This window comes from Strongylocentrotus purpuratus, unplaced genomic scaffold (assembly GCF_000002235.5).
Source record: "Strongylocentrotus purpuratus isolate Spur 01 unplaced genomic scaffold, Spur_5.0 spur5_scaffold_3, whole genome shotgun sequence".
NCBI lineage: Eukaryota > Metazoa > Echinodermata > Echinoidea > Camarodonta > Strongylocentrotidae > Strongylocentrotus > Strongylocentrotus purpuratus.
In genome coordinates, this window is record NW_022145609.1 from 24845780 (window position 1) to 24868391 (window position 22612).

A 22612-nucleotide genomic window follows, 5' to 3' on the forward strand; every position below is an offset into this window, starting at 1 on the left:
AATACTCTTAGAGAACAACTACCCATTTGCAATGGGTGTAGAGTGGCAAATGTAGATTTTATGTCCTGCCAAAGAGGACACAATGGAATATACTCAAGTTCAACCACTTACAAGAATCATGGTTTTCTAGGGGGAGAGATGGCGCTCGATTTTCCGACGCCTCATTTTTCTGAAGGTTCGTAATTCCTAAGCTTCATAATTGGGAAATTAAACAAGGTTAATAATTCTGAAAATGAAATATATAGGGTTCATGATTCCAAATATTACATGTGGTTCTATACTTCTACCGCCTTTCCGGAATTATGAACCAGTCCTCCGGAATTGTGTGCCCCCTTCCATTTTTCGGAATTACGAAACTTTGGAGCAACGAACCTTGGGAATAACGAACCTTCAGAATTACAAACCTTCGGAATGAATTTTGAGGAATAACGAGCATTCTAAAATATGAAACTTCGTTAAAAAAAAAAAAAAAATCAAAAAACGACATATAATCGTTTTCCTTATACATATACCATGTTCATAGTATCAAGTATCAATTATCAAGTTTATTTGTCTTCCAGAAAAACACATGTGAAAAAATATAATAGAGTATAATCATAACAGTACAATGTAGAATAAAGATGGACGAGGAGACCTTGGTTGAAGCACAGCTTGTTATAAGTTAAGGCCCCCTCATGTGATGTGACATCGAGAGTAGAGTTAAATATGCTACAGTACACAACAAAAAAAGCTTGATAATACATTTATGTGTCATCGAAATACTTGTGATCGTTTTCCTTATACATGTACCATGTACATAGTAACGTCGAGAGAGGCAAGTATTGATCAAATGCCTAGTCCGAGGGTACATTGTACGCATCCGGCAAAGATTCGAACCCTCAACCCCCCCCCCCCCCCCGATTCAAAGTCAAGGACTTGAACCATGAACCATACACATTAAAATTGTTAAAGGAGAGAGTGTACATTCGCCAAACTCTAATTTCAGATTACTCACCATAAATATGTTATAAAAATCAAATTTTCCCAATATTCATGAACATCACCTGACTTTAACATAAAAACAAAACAACGAGTGCAGCACGAATGTATTAGACTACATAAAGTAATATTATTTTATAATGTTATAATTATTTCTCTATCACCACAAATATGAAACATTTAAAGTATAATTTCTATATAAGAGAATACAAACAAACCAAAAGGAAGAGGAAATTTGACGTGTTTGGAAACCAGCAGAACTAAACAAAAAAAACAGTACACGGGCTTTTAGTAGGCCCCGGAATACATCATTATTTCATCTGATTTATTTCATCTATAAAAATGCACAGGTCAAGGTCATAAAAATGCACATATACCTTGTAAGGGATATGTAAAAAAAAAAACATTTGGACTCTGATAGAAAATGTTGGTATTATCTTGTATATTTTCTATTAAATTCCAGATGTTTTGACATATTTACGTATTGTTGAGAGGACCAAACCCCATTACCGTAATAGAAAAAGCAATATGTTTTAATAATGTCAGTATTGAAGGGGAAAACAAACCTGACCAAGTTTCATCATTGTAGCTCATGTGAATTGGGTAAACTAGTTTGATATGTTCTATTCAATGTCTATTATAACAAACAGCGTGAAAAAAAAATATCATTCAAGTAATGGTTCAGTATTATGAGCCAATTAGAGATCTGCCACATTGTCACGTGGTAAATAAAGAGGTTTAATATACACATGTATCCCGTTTCCCGTATTCAATATCTTGTTCATGACTTTGAAGAACAAATCTCTCCAATAAAGTAAATGCAAGGGGCACGATATATACAACAAAAAAACGAAAGGGAGAAAGGGAAGGGAAAAGTGAAAAGTGAAAAGAAGTAAATAAAGTCTCCTGCCTCGTTCCCCCTCGTAGGTAGCCTCAACAATTTATACTTCATACATCTAATAAAATAACTGCCAATCCCAGTAATGCCAGAGGCCCCCGCTACACCACTGCCTTACTGAATTATTATATTCTTGTCTAGCTATCTCTTCGTGGTGCTATGTCTTGAGGGTATCGAGTCCATTTGTCTTGTCCTAACCTGAACGTTGGAGAAGAGAACAAGGTCACAATAAAGATATGTACAAAATATAAAACGGTGCTTTCCACGACTTGAAAATGAGTTAAGTGATTTAGTCATCCTTGCAAAGTCAACGCTAGAAAAAATGGGACTTTGTGTGACATTTCTGTACAAAACGAAGAGAGTGTAACTCGGAAAACAGCACTTTGTTCAAAATCAAGAATGAAACATTTTTGCGCAGACCAATTTTCACGAGCTTTTCGAAATTAGCCAGTGCTCACTCAAGCATAAAATGTTGTCAATATTTTTAGTGCTGTCCGTTTGAAAAGACCCTCACCCATAATTAAGCATACACATCGCACACAAAATCGTAAAGTGCTCTTGCCAAAAAATGTTGGTCTTAATTTTGAAATAGGTACTTCTGCAAATTATTTATATATATATAAATATATATTTATATTCAGGGAAAAATTATGAGAGCTCGGTTAGCAAAGGTGTTGTGTTGTACTTGGTGTTTCCGGACTGTGAACCATAACGTACGGGCTTCGAATGCCTATTGCGGGGTAAATGTACTTAAGCAAGACATTTATCTACATTTGACCAAGGTGTAGAAAGGGAATACCTGGCAGGATTTATTCCTTGAATGCACCGAGTGCCTATGTTTGCCGGAGCTAAAGAGAGATAATAGCACCCAAAGAGTACCCCTTGAGGGCGCATAGAGAGATTATATCATTATGTGATACGCGATTTACAAGTAAGGAAAACTAATATTGTAAGTATGAGGGGGAGACATACCTTTTTGACAGTAATCCCATTTGAAGCCTTCGGGACAGAAGCACTGTAAACTTCCATGGATGTCTGAAAATGTTCCTCCATTCTGGCAAGGGTTACTTTCTGGAAAGTAGCATTGTTCATTTAGCAAAAGTAATGAAAGTATTGATATTCTTTCACCTCAAAATGGCTAAAGTGTCTTAAGTTTTTTTGTAATTGGGTTGAGAAAAGCAAAAGAATAGCAAAATACATTGTCCATTTTACAACTTTAATAAGGTAATAAAGATCAATATATATTTCAAAATTTTGCAAACTGGTCGCGCAGAGGTATTATGTTTTAGTTGTTTTAGTCTCTTATGGTTAATATATCAACTGTCGTGCTTTTTTCTTCATAAAGGTTCCCTTTTAAAACTATTTCAAGTATTTTGAGGTTAAAAGAGTTTTCCATGTTTGTTTTTATAGATTAATGAATAAGTTTATTAATGTTTTGATGTTAGAAGAAATACACATCTCACCTTCAGTCCTTTCTGCTGTTAGATTCACCAAGAATCCACTTCCCTTAAGCGGACCGACCGCTCTACTGGAGTCCCCAGTATTCGACACAAATCTAAACCACATTTTTTGAGTGGGGGAGGTAATATCTTCAGGCAATTCACTTCCAGTCAACTCCACTAGGATTGTGAATTTTATAGGACTCGAGCCGTAGCCCACGGTAAGCGAAGAACCGTTGGTGAGGTTAAAGAAGTCGAAACGCGCCCTCACGCTGTGATCCTGAGGAGCCATTATCCGCCAAATCTCGTGCACGCTGTCGCTTGCAACAAGAGGAAAGTCTGGTGAGCGTAGCTGTTGGACCGTAGACTCGTTCACCAAGATTAGAGAATTGTCACCTGTTACAACAACAAAAAAGGATAACACTAAATGTGGCAGAAATACAGGCATGTTTTTTCCTATAAAAAAAGAAAAACGAGAATAAATTGAGAAATTGTATGTTTGATGTGAAATAATTTTATGATCATCTGATCATTCTGAAGATTATAAAATCCCTAGAATTTTACCATGACACGAAGACGATCTTATTACCTCTCGGATCCACAGCGTTCAGTGTTGCCATGAATCCAACGTCAGTACGTTTGTAATTACTGAAGAATTTGAGCCACATATGGCGGCCATGTGACGTCACAATCGACCTTAACCCATAGCCCGTGAGCCTCGCAAGCTCTGTGTAGGTCAGTGGCGTCAGTCCATCGCCCACAAACAAGGTGTCGAAGTCAAATTCGGTAGCGAAGTCGACGATGTCCAGCCTGACGCTGTGGTTAACAGGGGCCGATACCTGCCAGACGATGTTATCGCCGATGTTGTAGTCGGAAGGGTAGTTTGGAGAAGTGATGTTCACTGGGACGGCACGCTCAAGGGTGATTTCAGTAATACCCGGTGTTATTGCTGAAAGAAATATAAATGTAACCAGAATATTTATGATTTTTTTTGTTTAATCCAATGAATAACGCCAAAACATATTTTTGAGACCATAATTTCAAGACGGAATATTGAACCTTGAAGTATAATAATAATAAAAACTAGACTTTAATTCGTCACTTAGACGAATTAGGTGATACGTATGATAATGGTTTACATAACGAATAATGCATTACACGATATATTATTTTGTAAAATGCTTCTCCCATTCATATGCTTCTCCCATTATGATCTATTCATATGTCAAGATTAAATTGTGTCTCCTTGATCATCATGGATCTAGGGAAGATAGATTGAAACAATATATGACCTTTGACCCTGTGCAGTAACAAGTTACACATTTGACTCTAATTTACATCATGAAGAACACCTTTTGACGATTTTATCTTATTCAAAGAAATGAAAATGTAATTGATAAATGATTAGCATCATTATGATAATGATGATCGTGATGATCATGATTATGATCATGAGCGCGATCATGACATCTTATTGAAAAAATGAGGGTTGATTTAGATAGCATATAGTCTCAGCTACAACATACTCAAAAATCAACAAAATCCAAGCCGAAATAACGGCGATATTGCTCGCAAAAGACAGGAATGTAGACTCCAGATTTTAGAAAAAGTCATCTCCAATAGGGATTACACGCAAAAAGTAATGGATTAAGTGAAAATAGGGTAATAATAAAGTAAAAAGGGTTATTTATGACATTATTTGCGAATCTACGTGTTTAAATAATCAAAGGAGATGGTACAGTGAAGGTCAAAAGGAAAAAAAAGTGAAGAAAAAAAAGTGTTGGAGACACCCGGACTCGAACCAGGGATCTCGAGGTTGGAAGTCAAGTGCGTTACCGATATACCAAAACATCTCCCATAGCGATTACACGTAAACGGGAAATGGAATTCAGAAATCCTACTTTGCAAGTGAAATATGAGCATGATCCCGGCATCTAATCGAAAAATAAAAGGCACACTTTTGATAGCTCATTGTCTCAGCTAAAACATATCCAAAGCTCAGCGAAAACAAAGCTAAAACAACGGAGATTTTGCTCGCGAAAGACAGGAGTGTAGAATCCAGTTTTGAGAAAAAGTCATGTCCCTCAGAGAATACACGCAAAATGCGAAAAATTGACATGCCTCCTTTAATCGCAAAAATACACCATGATACTTTTGTCAAAAATAACAATTGTGAAAACTACATTTGTAGAAAATTTTCTCAGCTAGAACATATTAAAATTAAAAAGAAAATTGATCCATATTTACAGAGATACAATCAATTTTCCAAAAATATGCTGACGTCATAATATGCAAATTGAAATTTTGAGTTTGGAGGCCATTATGATGACGTCATGAGTTAATTGAGGATAAAATGAGACATGAAATCATATCTCCGACTCATAATCTATCCAAATATCAAAAAATATTAGAAGTTTCTATCTATTCTAAAGAGTTACAATGAATTTTATATAGGCATGTTTTTGCCCATGTATTGTGGATAAAGATAACGCAAATCCGCGCGTGCTGTCAACTTTGACGGACGCTCATTGCGTTAATAAAAGGTGAACAAATTATCAAAATGCTTGGAAAAATGTACCGAATATGATGACAGAACAAAATCGGCGATTCTATGTTGCAAAATGCCAGTACGCGCGAAAACGCGCGCGAATGCGCGTGTGCGTAATTTTTTTATCAAATGCTCCATATGGCCTGAAACGTATGCAAAAAAAATTTGGGATGATTTGGAGCTTTTTAAATTTTTGCGCGCGCGTAAACGCGCCGACGAACGCGCACGCGCGCATTTGCGCACTTTTATTGACCTCAACTTGACCGGACGGACATTTATCTTAATCGTGATAATTATGAATGAGAAATACTTTTCCGTTATGAAGATATGATCATTAGTTGATTTTCACAAAATGGCGCCTGGATGACGTCACGATAATTTTGACTCTCTAAAAAGTCACGCAGTTCTAAGTTAGACTAAGATCTATCATCATGGCAAGTTTCATGATAATGGCTTTATTCAGTCTTGAGATATCCTGCGAACAAATTCGAGGAAGAATAATAATAAATAATAATAAATAAATAAATAATAAAAATCTTGACGAAATCAAAAGGTGATACGTCTACGTACGTATCACCTAAATAATATAAATATATAACGCGCACGTATCCGAAACTTCCGATCAAGGCGCGACAACATATATAAGCAGATTACTCAAAACAGTTCAACAGATATTATTTCTACACGTAATTAAACTTAAATCTTAGATAAACAGGAATTCAAAAATTATATAAACATAAATTCAAGTATTGGATAAACATATATATATATATATATATATCCATAATACAGTTCAACATAATATAGTTCTTTAGGTCATGAAACTTAAACATCAGATAAATAAATACGCTTTCAACTGTGATTTAAATTGTTCTGTGAATTCTAATTGTCTAAGATGAGAAGGAAGAGAGTTCCAGAGGTGCGGCTTTTGCGAAGGTCCTGTCTCCATACGTCACCGTTCTTGTCATTGGCACGACTAGTCTCGTAGCCTCTGAAGACCTAAGTGACCTCACTGACTGCGTTACTGATACCATCTCAGAGAGGTACTGGGGAGCCTGACCATGCAGAATTTTGAAGGTAGTCAAGCAAATCTTGAACACGATACTCCTCTTTACCGGTAGCCAGTGCAATTGACGAAGGATATGACTTATTCGAGCATACTTCCCTGTCTTAGTAAGAACACGGGCTGCGTTGTGGTGTACTCGCTGCAAACGAGAAAAGGCTGAGGAAGGGACACCGACCAGGAGGGCGTTACAGCAGTCCAATCTGGAAGTTACCAAGGCATGGATGATCTGTTCTTTAGTCTGCTTCGACATGTATTTACGGATTCTCCTGACATTCCGAAGGTGGAAATTTGAACTTCTGCAAATGACAGAAACATGCTTTTCCGTATTGAACAGATGGTCAAAGACGACTCCCAAATTCCTAGCTGAACTTGATGGAGAGATAGTATGACCACCATTGTTCAGATTTCGAGGTTAAACAATTGAGTGATTGTGACGAGATCCAAGCACCAGCATTTGAGTCTTTTCTGGATTCAGTTTAAGGAAATTAGAACTCAACCATGCTTGTATGTCACTCATACATGATTCCATCTGATCGAAGTTAGCCGAAGCATCCCCTGGACGAAATGTGAGATAGAGTTGGGTGTCATCAGCGTAGAAATGAAACTAAACCTGATGGTAACAAGTGATGTATCCAAGTTGTAATATGTAGATAGTAAAGAGTAGCGGGCCTAAGACCGACCTCTGAGGTACCCCACACTTGAGAGGACAAGGTTCAGATATATTGTCACCAAAACGCACCACCTGAGATCGGCCAGAAAGGTATGATTCAATCCAACGCAAAGCTGAACCTTTTACACCAAGCCTTTCGGAAAGTCTTTTAAGTAAGACTTGATGATCGATGGTGTCGAACGCAGCGGATAAGTCCAACATTACAAGCAGCACCATTTGGTGCTTGTCGATAGCAGTGAGAATGTCGTTTGAAACTTTCAAAAGAGCACTTTCAACACTATGCCCGATCTTATACGCCGACTGCATGACTTCCATGAGGTGGTAGAATTCCATGTAGTCCACCAGCTGATGAAAACAACTCTCTCAAGAACTTTTGAAGCGAATGGCAGATTTGAAACAGGACTGTAGTTAGAAAGCTGTTCAGGATCTGAGCTAACCTTTTTCAGCAGGGGAATGACCACGGCATGCTTGAAGTCATCAGGTACTTCTGAGGCCTGAAGAGATGAATTCACTATGTTCATGATACCACAAACAAAAGTTGCTGATAGTTGTTTAATGATCCATGTTAGAACAGGATCCAACTGACAAGATTTGTTTGGAGTAGTACGTATTATCCTTATAATGTCTTCAATCTCAGCAGGCTCAAATGTTGATAGTTCAGAATCACAAGCCGATGCATTTCTCAGCCCGCGGTTTTCGGGCCGCTCTTGTCTACTCTCAATTGTCTCTCTTATTGACCGAATCTTATCCAAGAAGAATGCACTAAACTGATTAGCTAACTCCTCATCATCATCGTGAGAAGGAAGAGCAACAGACTTGGATGGACTCAACAGGTCATTAATCATCTGGAAGAGACGCTTGGGATCTTTTCCACACGCCGATAATTTGCTAGCTATGTATAACTACTGTGAACTTATAATCGGAAGAATTAGGACTCCTATCGAAGGGCAGGTTGATGTGCTGGCAAGAGGGCCACTTCACTTCACAGATGCTGCTCCCAAACTGTGGAATAACCTACCGATCACTTCGTAGCCACCAAACTGTCAATACCTTCAAAAATTATCTCAAAACTTTACTTTTCTGTTAACAATATAACTGTAAAGCGCATTTGAACACGTTTATGGAAAATGCTCTATATAGATTATTATTAATATTATCATTATTCACGGTCAAAGGGGCCAGTTGATCAAATACAATAATGGGAACCAAAAGGCTTCAGAAAGCTATAATTGGCCAGTCGCACATACATTCATTGGTTTAACCTTTAGCCGAAGTCCTCTCCATACAATCCCAAAATATTTCGAAGAATCAACTCCTCATCAATTTCAATGGCATGTAGAAAATCATTGGATTTTGTAATACGCCATTGTAATGCAAGCACATTTCAGTAGGTGGTGGACAAAGGCTTTTAAAATTGCCGTGTATTGTTGTTTATGTTGTTGTTGTTGTTGTTGAAAGTCTTCCGATCATGATTCTCCTGCACAGGTGTACTCACCTCCTGAAACCACAGCTGTAATAAATGACTGGAACTGTGAGATTCGGGTGTAGATGCTGTCCGAGAGTGATCCTGCGCATCCAAAGCTTGTTGATCCGACCAGATGCCATCGACCATCATCACCCTCACAGGTCAAAGGCCCACCTTTGTCTCCCTGATTTTTGTAGTAATAAACACGAGATAATACAATTGAATTGGATGACTTGCAAACTAAACAAATATCCTACATAGGCAGGCACGTAGCCACGGAGGGGGGGGGGGGGGGGGCACGTGACCCCCCCCCCCCCCCAAAAAAAAAAAAAATCCAAGATCGGTTGAACTTTTTAGATCCCTTTTTTTACCTCGATCGATTACACGTATGTGCCCCCCCCAAAAAAAAAAAATAAATAAATAAATAAAAAATCAAACTCTGGCTACGGGCCTGTACATAGGACCACACACATTAGTGTAGCTTTCGAAAAAAGTACATGTATTCGGAACCTGGCAGTTTGATATATATTAAAGGGGTATGTTAGTCAGTGTGTCCAAATTCTGAAACAAAGACAAAAAGGATATAAAATTGAAAATAACTAAGTAAAAAAAAAATACCACTGCAGTCAGTGTCACAGTTATGAGGGAAACGGGAGTACAGCCCAAATAATCGGTCTAATGAAAATAACAAATGATGGGAGAGCAGAAAAGCAACTTGGGTAAAAGGTAATGACTCAATCCTATGCCCTTATCTCCTTCCATGCTGTCGTAGTAGAGAGGTTTGATGGCTATACTGGAAATTCGAAGGTCATGGGTTTGACTCCTGGCACGGCACTGATGTCCTTTGACAAGGCATTAATCTACATCTGCCACTCCATACCCAGGATCAAATGTGGACACTGTAGGAGCACGAAGCCTGTGTGATAGTTATTTCGTTATGCCCTCACGGTGACCCTGTGGTAGGAATACTCCCCAAAGAGTGGAGATGCTGCATATTTTGCGTATGAATGAATTCATTGTCCGGGATGATAATATTTTTAAAGCGCTTAGACACGGTATTTTGTTTTAAGCACTATCCATGTATAAATCTAGATTTTTCATTATATTCATTTTTAGTAATACTAGTAGAAGTGTAAGTAGTAGCGGTATTAGTAGTAGTAGTAGTAGTAGTAGTAGTAGTAGTAGAAGTAGTAGTAGCATTCTCTTTAATTCAAACCTCATAACAGTTGCCTATTGTGTCCGATACCCGCTCCCATGACACCTGTCCCCCCCCCCCCCCGCACACATGACTAAACTCAGGCTGCGCCATAGATAGCAGTTACCTGACAAGCATCAATTCCACCTGGCGCATATCTAGCACATATCTCTTCTTCTGCCAGAGACCCGTTGTAGAAAAGTTCAGAATTGCACCGGTCTTGGTCAAGAAGGGTCACCACTGCTTTTTTCAAGCTCTCTGCCAACGCTGCGAAATATTAAAGTAAATCATCGTTTACATCTTCTGTAAGCAAACGAATTTCAAATCTAATTATCATTAAACGTTTGAAACCATTTAAAGAGTTATAGAAAGGTAGAGTGGATTCAGCACTGCTATTTAGCATGATTTTTCATTTTTATTCCATCCAATAAATACATTAATTAATAATAATTAGGTGAATAAGGGTATCAAGTTAGGTGGATGAAATCATATTGGATATAAGTTTTCAGATCTACGTAAAGAAGAACTACTAAAGGGCATGTTCAAAGCTTCCCTGTTTGAAAGAGGCCTTTTGGATATAACATTTCTTTCAATCAGATAACCTAGAGAATTGATTGGCTAAAGGTTTATTCATTATTGTTTGTCTGTTTAGTAGCACTGTTAGGATTTTGTTTCATTACAGAGCAGTAGAGTAGCTGCGCTATATACATTAATGTAATTATTATAATCATTATCAAATATAAGTAAAGCAGTACATACGTCGGCTATACAATTTCAATGTTTCCCATCCAGCGACGAGGCAGCGACGATAGTCCTTGAGTTCATCCGAGGATTCCGAGAGACACGCGGGTCTAACGTAGTCACTGAATGTCACCGGTTCAGCAAGTCGTATCAGAGCGATGTCGTTGAAGAACCAATTGTTGTCGTACTCGGGATGGACGAAAATATCAGCCACCTCAACCGCTACCTCGTTGTCGGAGTCATCCGTCAAATGTGCGTTCCCAAAAACCACACGATCGACGTAGTATTCACTATAAATGATAGTGGATGTAAAATCACTGATTTTTACAAGGGCGAAATATAATCATGTATATCAAAAGGACATTTTAATGGAGCTGCATTTATTTGAGCATGATATATATTATATATTTACTGTAGTTTCATACATGTACATCATAATTTCATTATATATTACAAACATTGTATCTGCTATGTCTCACAGGGGAATTAACTAGCTCCTAATACATCGGACGTTATACCGTCATGTCAATGTAAGTCTCTAAATTAAACATAATTTTGTAACAACACTGAAGTGCAATCCCGTCATCTGATAGTTATACTCGGAGGGGGTATAGTAACGCTGCCGTTCGTTCTTCCGTAACAAATCTGGTTCCCGATCGATAAGTTTAGTAATGTTTGACGGATTTTAATAAAATTTAATATGAAGGTACATGGTATCAAAACACAGCCTAAGTTCGAGTTCGGAGTATGTAGGTCAAAGGTCATAACTCATTAAATATGCGAATCTGATTTCCATTCGATAAGTTTAGTAATGTCTGACAGATTTTAAAGAAATTTGATATGAAGGTACATGGTTTCAAAACACAGCGTAAGTTATATTTCGGAGTATGTAAGTCAAATGTCATATAGCTCATTAAAAATGCGAATCTGGTTTCCGTTCGATAGCTTTAGTTATGTTTGACGGATTTTAATGAAATTTGATATGAAGGTACATGCATGAAAATACAGCCTAAGTTCGATTTCGGAGTATGTAGGTCAATGTTGAATGGTCATAACTCATTAAATATGCGAAAATACCTAATTATTATGCGAAAATGTGGTTAACTTCCTTTCCTAGTAATATAATATTATATTCTAATTAAAGGTAAAGACCAGTATTGGCAACGCCCCAATTTCAAAAAATGAAATGGAAGCTCTCATTACCAATCATGTGAAAGAATATGTTTTGACTAATACATGATGATAAAAAATTTGCCGGGAAACCGCCTACTAATTCATATATTTGGTAAACTTATTTCTCTCATGGTCTGGTGAGAGAGATAGGGTAGTCCCATATACATCTTTCTGTGTATAGTGCTTGTAACTTTACGAAGAATGGGCCAAATTTCTTATCATTTTGATGATTCCAGAACCTTGCAGATGCTAGATGCTAGATGATCAACCTTTTCTGATCGATTCCACAACGTTTCTTTCACAATGCAATCGCATGACCATTACTGGTCTTTACCTTTAAGGTAACTTGTTCTGACGTATTAGGCCATTATACCCTGCGAGTGAATGCTACGCTTTGGGTTTACTGGTTCTATTTATTTCATACATACATACATACAATTACTTTTCATATAGCGCAACGTTCAATAAAATGTTGCTTAATGCCTTTTACATGATATTGTAATTGGGTTGATCTGTTCTGAAGAAGAGATATATAATTGGGTGTACAGATATTGACTACTAGTGATAGACTACTTTATATATATATTTTCATGACTATGATTATTTAGACGAAAACTCAGTGCATACTTTGTTTAGTTATAGTACATGCACTCTTAAGGTAAACACGTTCGTTTCTATATAAATTAAACGAATTAAATATCCCTGTGAAGGTAAGGTGTCAATTTGCTTTCATTTCCACAGAGCAAACGATTTCATAGTGGCATCATACTTACACGCAGTGAGCGGCGGTAAGAACCCATTGAGAGTTAATCAGGGTAGACCCACACCAATGTCCTCCAAAATCCAATCCTTCGATGCGGAGTGAACCAATCCAAGGGAATTCCCCTTGGCGTGCGTTGGTACCACCAAGAACCCTGTTTTGGTCTGGTGCGTATGCAGGGCGTGTCCCGCATATGTTGGTATCGAAAATATCTGGGGGAGGGATAAAGTTGCAAGTCAGTGGCACAACGACGGGAATGGAAGGGACATCCACTCAATTTGAATAGCACCCCTTTGCCTCCCCCCAAAGCAAATGAAACTAAACAAAGCATACATCGAAAATAAAATGAAAAGAGGAGGGGAAAGGATGCCCACAGAAGATGATAGACCATCTTTGAATACCCTCCAATCCACGTATCATTTGGTTGCTGATTTTCATGTTTCTCTAAAAACCCACTTGGCAGTAAGATCAGTGCCGCAATCCCCATCTCATTAGCTGTACGCCACTGCCACATGTGATGAATTCAATAGAAAATGCTGATATCTTTTCTTCGGTTTTATGAACTATCATTTATAAACACTTAGTGCATCTTGTTAAGTTCAAGCATATTCTGAACTCGATATCATCTACATGAATATGTGTGCACCGTCTTTACCTCCCGCAGGGCCAAAACAGCTCCCATCTTCCTCCTGTTCATCGGTAAACAACGAGCAGTTGACGGGCCAAGGACGGTCGAGGAGTTGCTCAAAGGATGCCTTGCAGGCATCAGTGACTGCCAAACAGTCGGAGTAGCACACCCGATGGGTGGGGCCGTTATGGGTGCATTCCGGATAGTAAACGGAGCACATGAAAGGGAACAGGTGATCATGGCACGATGATATAGTAGTTCCCTAGGGTAGGTCATTAGAAAGTATAAACTTTGAGAATTTCACGTCATTGCAACGTAGTTTGTGTATGGTAATTCAACATCGTCAGTGTAGCCAGCAGCTCTTGCAAGTGGTAGGGGAGACCACGCAGGCGCAGATCCAGGGGAAGGGGGGGGGGCCGAGCGGGCTTTACCCCCCCCCCCCGCCAAAATTAGTATCAAAGTATGCTCATCTGACCGTAATTAAATACCTAACACCCCTAAGCTTCCGGGGGCTCTGCCCCCTAGATCCACCTAGGGGCCTGAGGCGGGTCCCTATAAATAGATGATCATCTGACGATAATTTATTGCCTAAAACCCCTGAGCTTACTGGGGGTCCGCCCCCTGGACCCCAGGCCAATTAGTGACCTGCCAGTGTCACAAATAGGGTATGAAAGTATGCTCATCTGACCGTAATTATATGCCTAAAACCCACAAATATAACATAAATTATGTATTTTCAGACAAACAATAAATATTACATCAAAAAAAAAATCTCCAACATATTTTCAGTCGTTACGTCTCTAAAATATACATCCTTCTGTGTGATTGTCCTTGCTACCATGCATATCCCCTTGAATAGAATCACTTATACAAAATTATTGAATGCGTATTAACAAATACCAAATTCATTGGTTGATATGCAGGTCAATAATCGTAGTAAGGCAATGTTTTACTGAAGTTAAAACCAATTAATTAATCGTTCCTGGCATTATCTCTGAAAACCACCGACATTCTCGACAAACCCATCAATAATAAAGAATTAACTCAACATTTCTTTATAAAACAATTAAAATACGTTCCGCTGCTTACCATGTCTGTAAAGTTTCCCGCTGCAGCGTCTGCTGTCTCTGCGTTCCGATTCGGGAAAAAAGTCAAATTATAGGCCAGGCTCTGTCTACATATATCAAATTGAACTTGTTCGCAGTACGCTGGGTAGGAGAAAAATCAATCAATGAAGGGTAAACCAACAGCGATAACAGGTCAGAGAAATCAGGAAAGCAGACAACATATAGACACATTAACAGCAAAAAAAGGGCAATCAAAATAGTTCCACCGCTGAAGGTCATTAAAGGCTTAATGTGTTTGGGGAACTGGTAAACAAAAACACAGGGGAAAAAAAACCTCTCTCTAAAGTAAAAATCCAGAAGTATAGAAACTCCCTCAATATAATTATAAAGATAGATAGGTGTGTAATACAATTGAAGGAAATGTAAATTTTATGTAACATTTATAACGATAGAAATTAATTGAGAAGCGAATGTAAACGTCAATAAAAACTTACGACAGTATTCCTCATCTGAGAAATCGAGACAGTCATTATATCCGTCACACCTTGCCGATTCGCTGATACACAGTCCACTCGAACATTGCATTTGACCGCTGCTGCATTCTGTCATGAAATATTTAAAGCAGCGAATTATAGATAGTCTCAACTCTAGTAAACAATTTGTTATCGTGTACTGTAACTGATAGATTTTGAATAGCAATATAATGTCTGGGCCCCGTCTTATAAAGAGTTGATATTAATCGCAACTTAGATGCGATTGATATCAATCGCAAGAATGTACATAAGAGGTAGGAGACTCTAAACTTGCGATTGATGCGGATCAATCCCAACTCTTTATAAGACGGAGCCCTAATGGAATATTTTGAGTATAATTGAAATAATCACTCTGGACAGTAAATCAAATATTATAAGGCACGACCTCACTTTGATACAACATGCGGTTTTCGTTAGATGTCTTAAGAATATACGTTTAAGCATAACTGGCAAACCAATTATCGTAGGCCTACCTATCTTTAACAACCTCTGTCAGCGCAGTGTCTATTTGAATGGTTCTTAACTTATTTATCAGACGGGAAAGGAATATTTCTGAAATTACGTTTTATTACAGGCCTCTGTGTATTACACTTCACCAAAAACTATCTAGTGTTAGTGGAATATTTCCCCTCTTGCTTCATATGAAATTGAAGGATACTCTATATTTTTACTTTCATTTTTGATAATTTATTTCATCAAAGCATTCTAGGTAAAATATCATATAATTGACTTTTTGTGAGTGAGGGAAGTAACATTTTGATGCGTTAATAATCAGTGAAATGGTATTATGCATCCACTTACAGGAGTGGAGAATTTTCTTTCTTTTTGACTATTTAACATTATGATCAGCCAAATTAAATCGTCTTGCGTGCCCCGAGTGTCCCATGGGGTGCTAATAAGAAACATAACTAAGAAATAATAAGAAGAATAATAGCTACATTTATATTGAACACACATTCATCCCAGAGGAAGCTCAAGGAGCCTACAAAGTAAAATTATAACTCTTGTTTTAGCCCTGTTGCCCTAAGGGGTTAAAAGGATTCAAGGAATAAATTCCTACTGGGTTGCCATTTACTATGTCTGGAAGGATATTAACAAAGATAGATTAATGTCTTGCCAAAGGTCATTAGTGCCTCGGCGGGACTCGAAACGCAAACCATATCATCCACAGTCCGGTGACGTATCCACTAGGCCACGACACCTATTAAGGAGCAGAACCTATGTCTAATATGAACTTACCAGGGTTTAGTATAGCTGTGACACGAAGACTGAAGCCAATATCTCCCCTTGAGACATCCGTGGTAAACCTGACCCACATAGAGTGACTGGGTGTAGCGGGTTCACTGGAATAGTTATACCCAGTCAGTTTCCGAAGCTCCCAAGAACCAGGTTTATTGGGACCAGGCCCATAACCAATGTACAAGTAGTCGTAGTCCGTCTCTAGGGCCAGGTCTAGGATATGTATCTGGAGGATATGACCCACTGGAGCAGTGAGTACCCAAGTAAGGTCTAGGTTCGACTTGTAGTAGGATGGATAGCCGGGTGAAGATATGACGGTGGTTTCGTTCCATTCTAGTTCTATTACAGTGACGCTGGTATCTGTGCAATGAATTCATAATAATAATAATAATAATAATAATAATAATAATAATAATAATAATAATAATAATAATAATAATGATAATAATAATAATAATAATAATAATAATAATAATAATTATAATAATAATAATAATTGTAATAAAAATAATAACGATGAAAATAATAAAATAATAATGAAATGGTAATAAGAGTGATTTCAAAAAAGGTAATAATATCTTTAAACCAAAGAAGCCAAGGCATAAACGATGTTCTTCCTTAGAGCCCTGCAATTATTCTTATCCCAGCAATTGCCAGAATCGTGAAAGATTTTTCGAAGGAAAAGTAGAAGGTACCAGACTAAGGAAAACAGTAAGTAACTAGAAGGGGAATATCGCGACATGGTGTGCAATGACAATGCGAGAGTATACCAAGATAGCAGAAAAAATAAAAGCATATCTAAAGGAAATGAAACGGAGAGAGACATCTCTAAAAAAAAACGTATTTAAAGAGGGTGGACCTAATTCGCAGATTCAAGAAGCATGAAAAGTCCTCCCAGTTCCATGTTTACCTAAAGATACGAAAAAGGTTTCTGTAGCTCTGTTACTTAAGTGAAACGCCTAATATTCTGTTTGCAATCCCGCTAATTAGGCAAAATTATCTCATGCATAAAGAACAGGAATATAAGAATTTACTAGATTCAATCGAATTCCTGCCCCCCCCCCCCCATGACAAAAAACTGTAATAATATTTGTATTAAAGCCCCACTGCACTACTTGTAGCTACTTACTCCCTCTATATAGAAAACAATGCCTAAGCGGTGCCCGTTGGTCCCCCATGATCCCCTTTTCAAATGTTAATTGAGAGCTTAGTTGATGAGATAACAACCTGTCAGTGACCAAGTGGGAGCTCTAATCCCCCTGTCCAAACTAGTGCAGGTGGGATTTAAATGCCGTTTCATATCCTCATCCATGTACAAAATAATCAGAAATTAAAAAGTCTACCGAAATAGAGAACGGGGTATAAATAATATTTTCTTCCTGAATAACTTCCAATTGTTTTGTTTTACCTGAATGCTAAGAAAGTGTGTTTATGCTCGTAAGTAGGGAACCAGTGAAACGCCGACTTTAAGTCCTCTCCGAGCGACTTGCTAATGAGGATTAATACCTTACCGAAGAGCACTAGCGTCGACTTAGTTTCGAACCCGTGACCGCCAGGTGACGAGACCACTGCTCTACAACCGAACCATTATTAAGTACTACTCTTTTTTTAGCCGACAGACCAAATGTGTAGCACTCAAGTATATCAGATACCCAGTGTAATTTGTTCATCATTGTGTCTGTAAAATGTCGCCTGGCCCGAATGATCCCCAAGGGAGTTAAGTTTTTTTTTAAATGCAACGTTTGTGTGCAATTTTTATGTTGTAAAATATAATCATGTTCACATTTATATGAATTATGCTGGGTTTTTTTATCATAAACAATGAAAAGATACAAAGAAATTATTAAGTTCAATCTATACCAAATCCACAATAGCGAAGAGCACGTCTCAATGTGCATGATATTAATCATTTCTACGAAGTACGCATTAATAACTTCAAATTAGCAATATTTATACATTTTTATGAAAGATTATCATCTATTTTAAATTCCTTGTTGCAATTTGTACTCTATCTAGTTTCAACTACATGACATTTTGTAAGTAAAATATGAATGAGTCCAATTAAGAAACATTTTGACGACGAAATACTTATTCATTCAGCTATTTAGCAAATCGTTTTCATTGGTCAGTTGAATTGGACTAATACTAGTATAAGAATTATCTTACATGCTTTTTCTGCAGATGTATACGGCAGAACAGAGACAGCCAATAACCCAAACACGATGAAAATTATCCCCATTTCTCTTCGTGAAACTTCTCCACCTATGAAAATAAAAGAATGTTTGATTATCGTGTAAATTTTCTATTGATTCATAGTACAGCGCGTCTCAGAAAAAACAAAACCGAGCATTATCGATGATTTATCATAACTTAGTCACATTTATAATTGATAAATGACACTTAGCTTAGATACTCCTCTTCTATTTGATGCAACTCATATGATGCATATTTCACGCATGAGTGATTAAAATCAATTCGAAGAGAGGAAAACAAAAAGTCATTTGGCGGACGGTATCTGAATTTCAAAGAGAAAATGACATTTCTAGAAAGTTTCTGCCCATTCATATGACACCTCAATCAGGAAAAATGAGCAAATAATGACAAATTATGTTTGTTTAGAGTAGTGCGAAGTAGTGTAGTGTATCAAACGAATTCGTTTTCACTGGCTGCCTGCCGTAGCAACAAGCAAAACGTACAAAAGACTTAACTACGTTTCGTTGACAATCAGCCATGCGTGCATTCTTTCGTCTACGGCTGATCCGTTTGTTAATACGGCAGGCAGCCAGTGGAAACGAATTCGTTTAATAAACAATATGGAAATGCAAGCACTACAGTAATAACTTTAAACAAACAGAACTTTGTTATTACTAGCTTATTTTTCCTGATTGAGGTGTCATATGAAAGGGCAGAAACCCAACTCTCTGGAAATGTGATTTTCTCTTCGAAATTCAGATACCGTCCACAAAATGGCTCTTTTTTTATATCACTCATGCGTGAAATGTGCATTATATGAGCTGCATCAAATGAAAGAGGAGGTTCTCAGATTTAAAAATATATGTCATTTATCAATTATTATTGTGATTAAGTTATGATAAATCATCGATAAAGCAAGGGCAGGCTGTAAAATGTTTATCGTATCATTGGAGAAGGTACTAATAATGTTATTAAATAAGTTGCCATAGAGGATAGTTCAGGAAAATCCAACTTTCGATTCATGTTCTCCACGCTTGGAAAAGTGCCCTTCTTGGAGTTGCACCCCAAATGGAGACCAACAAAAACTGACAACAACGAACAAAATATATAAAAATAACGCTGCTTACCGCTAAATTACATACTAACTTTATTATATAAGAAAGGGGATACACAGAGTTTGAACAACTGGAGAATAATATTATTACTGAACACTGAATAAAAGATCTTAGCGAAGGTGTTATGTAAAAGACGCTTTCTGCGTTACTATTCATCCTTGTTGTTGAAGTAATGACCTTAAAAATTATGCAAAATAATGAAATACATGGTATCACGGTCGTCTCTGCAAGGTTTGGACAATTTGCCGGGCCAAGCTTAAAGATAAAGACCAGTATTGGAAACGCCCCAATTTAAAAAAAAATGAAATGGAAGCTCTTATTACCAATCATGTGAAAGAATATGTTTTTAATAATACATGATGATAAAAATGTTGACGGGAAACCGCCAACTAATTGATATATTTGGTAAATTTGTGTATCTCTCGCCTGTTAAGAGATACAAATGCACGTGTCGCGCACATGTGTGTAGTCCCATATACATCTTTCTGTGTACAGTAATTCTAACTTCATGAAGACTTGGCCAAATTTCTCATCATTTTGATGATTCCAGAACCTTGCAGTACATCCAAGCTAGATGATCAACCTTTTCTGATCGATTTCACAATGTTTCTTTCACAATGCAATCGCAAGACCATAACTGGTCTTTAGCTTTAAATGTTATGAAAACAAATTGAAATTCAGATACCGTCCGCCAAATGACTTTTTGGTTTCCTTTCTTTAAATTCATTTTAATCACTCACGCGTGAAATATGCATTATATGAGTTGCATCAAATGGAAGAGGGGGATCTAAGATTTACAAATACGTGTCATTTATCAATTATATTTGTGATTAAGTTATGATAAATCATCGATGATTCTCGGTTTCGTTTTTTTGGGACGCACTGTCTCCAATTGTCCAGGTTCAATAACAACGACACCTCAAATAGAATTTATAAAATAATTAAGAAGGAATTATAATCCACTCAGGTATTTAGGTACATACCTAACTGAAAATTTAAAAAAGAATGTGATCGATTGAACTGGTCAGTGAAACTTCAAAAAAGTTAAATCGATCCTAAATATCTGGAAGATAAGAAATGTAACCATTTATGGTAAAGTTGTTATAATTAAATCACTTATAATTTCACAATTTGTGTATGTTGCTTCATTATTACCCATTTTCTCAAAAAAATATTGTTGACTTGAACAAATTGATTCATAATTTCCTTTGGAATTCAAAAGAGACAAGATAAAGAGATCAGTCTTCATAAATACAACTGAAAATGCAGGCGTAGGTATGAAAGACTTGGGTTCAAAGTTCCAATCCCTGCATTTACCATGGTTATCAATGTTCTTTGAAAATAACCAAAATACACCGTGGGAAATTATGTTTAAATTCTGGATTGAAAAATATGTCCGTTGTCATTGATTTTAAAATCAAACTGTTCTCGCAAAGATATTTTGATTTTATGTTCAAAACACAATCTACCTGAGTTTTATGTTAATTGCCTCGTATGCTGGAGTGAACTTAAATATATTGACATTTTGTATGTCTAGGATGTTAGAAATGAAATGGAAATAATAATAATAAACGAAAAATGCCTGATTGATGGTGCAGATTCTTATTGTTCAAACACTAAAGATATAAACGTAATTATTACATATGCACAATATAAAATGTACTACTTTCAGAAAAAAACTTACAACAGTCTTGCAATATGGCATGTTTTTTTAAATAAACTGTGTTTGGATAACATTTCAGATGTTATATCAAATTCCCTTCAATTTTATACTCCTTGATTTTATCTGATTGTAAAGATTTCAAGATTTGAGGTGTAAAGTAAATGTATATCTTTGTTTGAATTATTTGTTGTTAAATATATTTTATACCCGAATAAATGCCTCTGAAGAGGATTTTTATTTCTTTTTAAAGTATTAGAAGAAAGGTTTTTTAGATAAATCAACTGATTTGTTTATATTCACTTGTAAGTCAAAGACCAAGTTAAGTTAAGGAACCCACAAGAAAAAGCAAAGCTTGTTGGTTCACATGGCTTGAGGCTCCAAGGGCCCTATCCATATTTCAAATGTACATTAAACAGGTTTATTACTCATAATAAAAAATTAAAAAAAGTGGTAAAAAATTAAAAATCATTTTTTTTTTTCTATTTTTTTTTTTTACATCCTTTCAAATTTTTAGCACAAATAAGCCGAAGTTATGGATTTTAGAAAAAAGTGCAATTTTCCAACTTTACAGCCAAACTATACAAGCTTTAGCTTAAAGAAACCCAACTGTATGTCCAAACATGGCTTATTCACTTACCCATGACCAGAAAGGGGTCAGTACAGTCGAGCAAGAGCCTGCGAATACACGGATCTCGATGGGTGCACCAGCAACCGAGGTGGACATCCAACATGCAGAAGGAGAAACCGATCGAGTAAATCAGTTCTGCATAGCCACGACTGACTTCACACGGCTTGACAAACACGATTGGAAAGGACACACGCGCGCTCACACACGCACACACGCACACCACTCTAGTCTGCAAGCACAAACCCTGGTCAGTCGTAAAAGAGAGTCTGCACTATAAGACTACTATAGGCAATGTACTATAGCTGCTTCTAACACAACCAGTAGGTAGCGGGGCTAGGCTTCTCTCAAGGCACAATGATTTTTGATAAAGTGTCAAATTAGGGTCTGTGCTTGCAGACTAACACCACTCCCCCGGCCGCGAATTTTTTTTTCCCAAACAGGTTTACCTATGAGAGTAAAATCCTGCCTCCTGATTGGTTCAGAGGTATACGCGTCATGAATATTCACGAGCTGAGTTCAGCACTGTGGCTGAGCTGCAGTACCTAGTATGTGTATTACGCATGCGCGTGGACTTCAGTTTTGCTGGCCATTTAGGTGTACAAAATGTATGTGA

The 22612-nt window shown here is 37.2% G+C and overlaps 1 protein-coding gene across 1 annotated transcript; it reads right to left on the bottom strand.

Moving 5' to 3' along the window:
- Positions 1–902: 902 nt before the first annotated feature.
- Positions 903–22383, bottom strand: LOC105444528 (enteropeptidase-like). Its single transcript, XM_030996868.1, has 14 exons — positions 22009–22383; positions 18567–18662; positions 16401–16760; positions 15123–15230; positions 14651–14769; positions 13589–13823; positions 12947–13145; positions 11019–11290; positions 10387–10526; positions 9095–9248; positions 3905–4264; positions 3340–3711; positions 2849–2947; positions 903–2074 (listed from the first exon to the last, which is right to left on the bottom strand). The coding sequence occupies exons 1-14, from the start codon at positions 22100–22102 to the stop codon at positions 2070–2072; spliced, it is 2613 nt and encodes an 870-aa protein (XP_030852728.1). The 5' UTR covers positions 22103–22383; the 3' UTR covers positions 903–2069.
- Positions 22384–22612: the final 229 nt, after the last annotated feature.